This window comes from Triticum aestivum, chromosome 7B, assembly GCF_018294505.1.
Source record: "Triticum aestivum cultivar Chinese Spring chromosome 7B, IWGSC CS RefSeq v2.1, whole genome shotgun sequence".
In the NCBI taxonomy this organism is placed as follows: Eukaryota; Viridiplantae; Streptophyta; class Magnoliopsida; order Poales; family Poaceae; genus Triticum; species Triticum aestivum.
In genome coordinates, this window is record NC_057813.1 from 689,941,835 (window position 1) to 689,949,268 (window position 7,434).

The 7,434-nt window shown below is 45.9% G+C and overlaps 1 protein-coding gene across 1 annotated transcript; it reads right to left on the reverse strand.

The window, feature by feature from the left end:
- Positions 1-5,670: 5,670 nt before the first annotated feature.
- LOC123160918 (desmethyl-deoxy-podophyllotoxin synthase) lies at positions 5,671-7,432 on the reverse strand. Its single transcript, XM_044578764.1, has 2 exons — positions 6,518-7,432; positions 5,671-6,418 (listed from the first exon to the last, which is right to left on the reverse strand). Exons 1-2 carry the CDS (start codon positions 7,430-7,432, stop codon positions 5,783-5,785), a joined length of 1,551 nt encoding a protein of 516 aa, XP_044434699.1. The 3' UTR covers positions 5,671-5,782.
- Positions 7,433-7,434: the final 2 nt, after the last annotated feature.

The window sequence follows — 7,434 nt, forward strand, 5'->3', positions numbered from 1 at the left end:
ACATCACTCTCTTGTGCCTGAGACCGTCTTTTTATTTGCATAATCTCAGCCCGTGTGGGAAACTAAAGCATGATGGCACGAACATCAGAAGTTGTCGTGTACTCAAAGATAACTTGAGTTCGATGGTTCTACAAAACAGATAAAAATAAAGATCATTATCCTATGGATAAGTAAGGAAAAGGGAACAAATAACATCATTTGCTTTGGATTAGCTAGTGTTAATAAACCATTAAAGATTACTGAGTGTACAAAAAATGATGTGCAGTCAGACTGTCGATACTCTTTAGCCTATATAACCCAGGTGTACGTCATCCCTTTGTCTACAAAGTACAATTTAGCGGTCCTTTATTGTTATTGTTGAATCAATAAAGCAATGGAATGATAAATGGATGCATTGAACTTACGCGAAAGGCCACCAGATATCTCAAAGAAAAGATTGCTGATGTGTAAACATGTCTATGCCACAACCTGTGGATATTTATTTGAGTAGATGTCACTAATTTCAAACGTTGATATCTGGTATAGAGGAAATTCATGTAGGTAGTAAAAATGTGGTGGCGGAACTGAATTATACAATAAACGCATATGCATATATGAAACATAATCTCTGTTTGTTGTCCAAATATACGAAATCTGCTTATAATCTTAATCCAGAGCAGCCAGTAGGTCTCTAAGCTGCTTTTTTTTAAAAGGAAGATAACCAAAAAAACTAAATCTATGAAGTGATACACATAGCCAAAGGCCCTTGAAGATCACATGGCTAAGGATCATGTCAATATCAGCTTTTATGCAAGTAGAAGCAGCACACTTCATTCACACTGCACTATGATAGCAGTATGTATACATTATGTAGATACCATTACTGAAGTATAGTGATAAGAAAAGAAACATGATTACCGCACATTATTTATTCCTAATTTATTATATTTGAAGAAGCCCCACAGAAAAATAGATAAGTTGTAAAGATCACCATGTATGTTGACATGTTCACTAAATCTTGAACTATAGTCAGTTCATAATTTAAAAGCATTATCTCAGGGGCTTGAACTAAGAAAAAAATTATGAAGAACCACATATTAACTACATGGGCGGATTCACAACATATATATAGCAGCAACTCTTATAGATCCTTCCTAATACGAACAATATAAATATTTTGGAGAGGGTATTGAAGATAAATGAAATTTATTTGGTTCCTAACCATTTATGTGGGGTTACATGATGTATTCAACGGCCATGAGAATAGTGCAGGGAATTTAAGGACACAAAACTATACATAGAATTTAAGGATAAATAGTTACTTGTCTGCTGAGTGGGTTCAAAGCAACGAATGGTGTCGAGGAGGTCAACAGTCACACTGCCAGATCACTGCAGTTCCGTTGCTCGACACCATAATCGACGGTGGCGTCCTCTATTGGTTTGATTCAAACTATCAATGGTATGCCTCCTTCCCTATGTAAACATCTGGGGATAAATTCATCTACAAGGTCAAAAACAGATGCTGGATTAACACCACTACAAGAAACCTATTAATGCATGACGAATTTTCGCTGACAGTTCTAAAACCGTCATGAATGGCCCAGTACAGCTCCGCTAGCCCGCGAAAAGCCCGCCTAAAACCCTAAACTTTGCCCCATATAAAACCTAACCCTAACACACTTCCCCGTCCCCAGTCTATTTCTCCATCCGCCGCCGCCACACGTGGCCTCTGCTCGTCCCTGTCCTCGCCGCCGCCACACGTTGCCTCTGCTCATCCCCGTCCTCCGCCGCCACGCCTCTCGTCTCCTCATCCCCGTCCTCCGCCTCCACCTCCCCGATTCCACTTCCCCGCCTCCAACCGATGATGGTAGCCCGAGATCCATGGTGGCGGCGGTTGCAGCAACCCCATGGGAGCGGGGGCTAACACTAGCCGCCGCAGCGCGCCTCTGCTGCTCAAAACCAACGGCCAGGGCCATGGATCTCACCAGGGGCCTCCCTCCTCCGTCTCCCAGGCCCCGCATCTGCCTCGCCATATGCAGATTCGGAGCAGCAAGGGTCGGACTAGCAGAGGATGACGACCGTGACCTGCCGGAGGCCCGAGCTCGACGATGCCCCGCACAAGGTCCCTCCCTACTTGCCCCCTCGTCTCATCTCTCTTTCATTCTCTCTCCATCCCCAATCAATTTTTTTTGCTTCGATTTAGATGAACAGGAGCTCTCCGCCTCTCCAGTTCCATGGATGGTGACGACTGGGACCCCACGCTCAAGCCCGACGAGCTGGGCGAGCTCGACGGCAAGGTCGTCCGCCCTGCCCACTATGATTCCCCACAGAACAAGAAGGTCGACCCTCTCGCTTTGTTTTTTTCTTTTCTTTCCAAGTGATGGCTGCTCTGCTCTAGCATAATTCTCCAGGGGCTCTCAAATTTGCTTGGACTGAACCTGATGCAGAAAACGTGGCCACTTCCTTTCCTGATACTCTCATATTACAGCCAGCAATAGATTAGCACTGCTGGCTATTTTATTTTTCATCTCTCACCGTGCGAGTCTAGCAGTGTAAAATTTGTGAGATCTGCTAGTTAGTTAAGCAATTACTAGTTTATAAGTAAATGCCCATGAGATGCTCATGTTGGTTCCTTCGAATTTTCTTGTTTATGGAGGGAAAGCAATTAATCTATCTCACTGAATCCATTGACCAAGAGTAGATTGTTTGTTAACCAGGCCTGCTATTACACAGCTTCTCTATTATATATTATGTGCAAACTTTCTATGTGTTATGTGGTGAAAATAACCATCATATCAGTTTCCACACAATCTAACTTGATAAATTTACACCACATGAATTTTCATGCTATTGTACCGAGATGATGGTGGAATGCTTGGTTGATCACATTTGTTATCTGCAAATATACGTGTTGTTTTTTTGTATGTTTTATTATGAAAGACATGTCCCTTTGCAAGAAAAACACTACTTGAAGAAAAGGGGGAAGCCAAAATAGTTGATGACTATGTATTCTGGGGTGTGTTTGGTTTTGAGCCAAAGCTGGCCTTACTTCTAGCATCCCCACGTTTTATGCTTGGCTGTTACATGAGTCAGAAAATTAATTAGCTAGCCCATACGCTTATGCCTCCATCGATCGTATCGGTCAGCCAGCTATTACGTGTGTGTTTCACTCGGCAAACACGTGTGCATGCTGCTTCATTGAACCTTTTTCTGCCCTTTTTCTGTTTTGTCATCATGATTTACTGGCTTATATCAACATTTCAAGTTAGGACCTCAAATGCTCATTTGCTAAAGAAAAAGAAAAGAGACCTCAGATACAGATATGTGGCATGTTAGTTTGCTAGAAACAAAACAGAGACCCAGCCATTTTGCCCAAAAATTGATAGATGCTACGGCTATAATCCAAACAACACTAGCACACCAAAATTTTGCCCTTGCTTTGGCTATGCCAAAATTTAGGCAGGGCAAGTTGGGGCACAAACCAAACAGCCGCCCCCTGATTTCTTGGTTATTGTTAACATCAAAATCTGGTACAACTCACTCTTGATTGTTCCTGGGTTAATGCCAAGCTGCTTATACAAATCGTTGATATTATTTTTTATATGCATAACTAGAAGTAGCTGTTGTCCTTTTACTTTATCAGCTTATATAATTGATGCGTACAAATAGCTCCAGATTTTTGCTCAATTTAATATATATCACAATGATGAATTTCTTGTTCCTAGTACATTTCACCATGTTCAGGATGTTACATACTAAATGCCTCCATCTAGACAAGTTGTAGACATAAACTTTTCCCACCCTTTACTCTGTTTTATTTATTTACAATAGAAACTGGTGCAGAGTTAGATATGCGTAGTGCTTGAAGATTCTTCCTCCTAATTATATACGGTGCCCAACATTTGGTAATCTTATAAACCTGACAAAAGCTAATTCTTAACTATACCAGGTATATGGTCTTCTTCATAGCTTTTATCCTTCAGTGAGTGTTGGTGCATTTACTGTAAGATAAAATTGTTCATTTTCATTTGTTCGTTTAATAATGAGCATATGTTTCTTGAGTGTAGGCATCATTAGTAGGCGTTATGTTTGCACTTCTGGTACGAAATGATTATACCAAATTTTGTTGACAGGTTTATATGGCCTCAACTACTCCTGCTATATTATTAGTTATGTGATGTGTGTTTTGTTACTTCGCCACACTTTTCTTTGGATTAATTTTAAGAAACCACATGTTTACTCTTGTTTTATAGTGGATACAATGTTATTCTCATTTATAGGAACTATAAGATTTAAGAATGTTGGACATGTAATTGATTTTTATATTTGTTGCAATTATATTATTTCTAGTATTTAGTCATATCCCTAAAAAATCTAAGGTTCTTATAAACATGCAGGTAAGATTGGGAAGCTGGCTACTTGTTGCTGCACATCACAATCAGCCACGAGATGATGGTTGCCATCAGAGGGCCGATAGCAAGAACCTAAATAATGACCTCTATAGTTTGTATGTTACATTGATATAAAATGAATTGTACTCATTCATAACCCTGTTGTGTGATTTTTTTTCAATCTATATTGTAAGTTATCATTTTTGTAGATGATTTTGTTAACTGCTACGTTTTACATACATACGGATGGGTGCATATTGGTTGATCAGTGTAATGTTATACACTTCGCAAATACTGCTTCTTGGGCCAAAATTGGCACTGGAATTTGTGTAACGCATTATGCTAAAAATGTGTCAGGTAAAAATTGGGCCAAATGATATGGGTTAATGTGCTCAACCATGACGAATTTTGTGACGGAAAATGTATCCACGTAGGCAGCCATGTCATTCAAATCGGTCAACCAAAAATCCTACGTGGCGTTAATTGGTGACGGTTTGTTTCGTCACAATGAATTGGGCCTGGGCGGGCTTGGGGCAGATCCATGACGGACAAGTACCGTCATGTAAGGTGCGATGTCAAATTATGACGCGATATACATGATGGGTTGCGAGTTCGTCATGAACGGTTACCCATGACAGTTTTGCATTGATCTGTGACGGACAAGGTCCGTCATGTATTAACAGATTTCTTGTAGTGCACGTATTCAGAACCTGGAACCAAGGAAAATTTTGCGCAACTGTGGAGTAAGCAAGTTGAATGTATATCATAATGCGTTTTGTCGCTTGCATGATATCTGCAACTGAGTTGAATGTATAGCTCTGATAGTAAGTACAAAAGAAGCACCCGTGTTGCAAAATTGTCATACTGGACTAAACCTCGCTATAAATTAGAGCACCTTGATACTCTTTATGGGGACAAGTTAGAACAAAAACTGAAAATAAATTATGGATACATACTATCAGATCTAGTGTGAAGATTCAAAATCCGTGCCAAAAAAATACTCCAAGGTTGTGTTCTTTCAAAAAAAGATAAGTGCCTGACACACAAATAGATGCATTACGGACAAGTAATCAATTTTCAACCACATGTTATATTCTTTAAAAGGTGTGTGTTGAAATGTGTAAACTGAACCAGGACATTCCTTTTTTCTATGGTACAGATAACTCCCCATGCACTCCTTGGCCTTCTGTCCATATAAATTCTGAAGAACTTTCATATTTCTCAACCTCTGCTTCTCTCTGACAACATGGCCATTACCCAACCGATTCAAGCGATTAAATCTAAACATGTTGCCAAAATAATCCAACCAATGGCAGCGAGTCGGGCACAGAGGATGGCGCTGGTCTCACTGAACGGGAAAAGGTCGTCACTTCACAAGTTATCAGGCAAAGACAACATTATCCATACCGTACTTACTCGATCGACACTGGGACACGTGGGATGCAAATCACCAACAAGTCAGACCGCCGGCGCGTGGTGATCCCGGCCGCCTCGGTCATGTCCATCTCCTCGGGGGCCATCCCCTCCGGCAGCTGCCAGTCGAAGTGGAACAGCAGCGCCGCCAGCGCGAGCTCTACGTGGGCCAGACCGAACGACATGCCGGGGCACATCCTCCTGCCAGCGCCGAACGGCGCGAACTCGAAGTTCGTTCCCTTGAAGTCTCTGCCGCCCATGCCACCTTGTTCCTGGAACCTGTCCGGTATGAACTCCTCCGGCGCATCCCAGTGCGCCGGGTCCCTGCCGATTGCCCACGCGTTCACGAGCACCATCGCGCCCTCGGGCACGTCGAACCCGAGCACTTCGCACGGGCTGCGGCACTCATGCGGCAGGAGCAGCGGCGCCGCGGGGTGCAGCCGGAGCGTCTCCTTGATGACGAGCTGCAGGTAGTGCAGGTTCGTCAGGCCATCCTCCGTCACCTTGTCGTGGCCGGCGAGCTCTCTCCGGACCTCTTCTTGCGCCTTCTGCATCACCGTCGGGTTACGCATCAGCTCGGCCATCGCCCACTGGATCATCGTGGACGAGGTCTCGCTGCCAGCAGCAAACACGTCCTGCAAAAGAATCAAAGTAAGTAAACATTATGCCCTCATTTATGTGATATGGAGGTTTTGGACCGCCATCAGCTCTTGTTGATTGTAAAGAGAGCTCACAATGATAACGGTTTTGATGTTCAAGGTGGTGAGGGGATACTGGGAGTCCATGTCCTTCTGGAGCCTCAGGAGCACGTCAAGTAAGTCCTCGTCGTGTTCCTCGATGCCGGTAGCGGCGGCGTCTCTGTTCTCGCGCTCCTCGATGATAGTGTCGATGAAACCGAGCATGGCGCCACGGCGACGCTCGATCTGTCCGGGCACGCGGCTGAGGCGCATCGCGAGACGCGACGACGGGAAAATGTCCGGCAGGCTCATCCCAGGGATGACCTTGAGCCCCTCCTCCAGCAGCCTCAGGAACGTGTCGCGGTTCGGCGTCCGGCTGCCGATGATGGCACGCACAGAGGAGTCCGCGACGAACGCCGCTATCCGCTCGGACAGGTTCACCGGCCTCGCCGGCGACGCCTCTGACGCGACGGAGCGGAGGAGGTGGCCGATCTCGTCCTCGCGGATGGGGCGGAAGGAGTGGACGCGGCGGGTGCTGAGGAGCTCGACGGTGCAGATCTTACGGAGCTGGCGCCACGCGTCGCCGTAGGGCGAGAAGAGGAGGCCCTCGGCGCCCTCCATGATGCGGCGCTGCATGGGCCTGATGGGCCGCGTGGCGAAGGTGACGTCGTGGGTCTTCATGATCTCCCGCGCCGCGTCCGGGGAGGAGGCGACCACCACGGGGACCTCGCCGAAGCGGAGCAGCATGAGCGGGCCGTGGCGCCGCGCGAGGTCCCGCATGGCGCGGTGCGGGAGCGCGCCGGCGAGGTGGTGCAGGTGGCCGATCACCGGCAGCGCCCAGGGCGACGGGGGCAGCCGCCGGCCGGAGCCGGGCCTCTCGCGGGACACCGCCAAGTAGAGGAGCGGGGCTATGGCTAGGAGGGGAAGGAGGAGCAGGTAGAAAGGGAGCTGGGCGGCCATGGCGAGTGCCATAG

Bases quoted from the DNA above. Each gene is read 5' to 3' on its own strand.
- LOC123160918 (XM_044578764.1), bottom strand. From the start codon at position 7,432: ATGGCACTCGCCATGGCCGCCCAGCTCCCTTTCTACCTGCTCCTCCTT. The intron at 6,419-6,517 runs GTGAGCTCTCTT...ATTCTTTTGCAG, and splicing joins ACATCAAAACCGTTATCATT to GACGTGTTTGCTGCTGGCAG.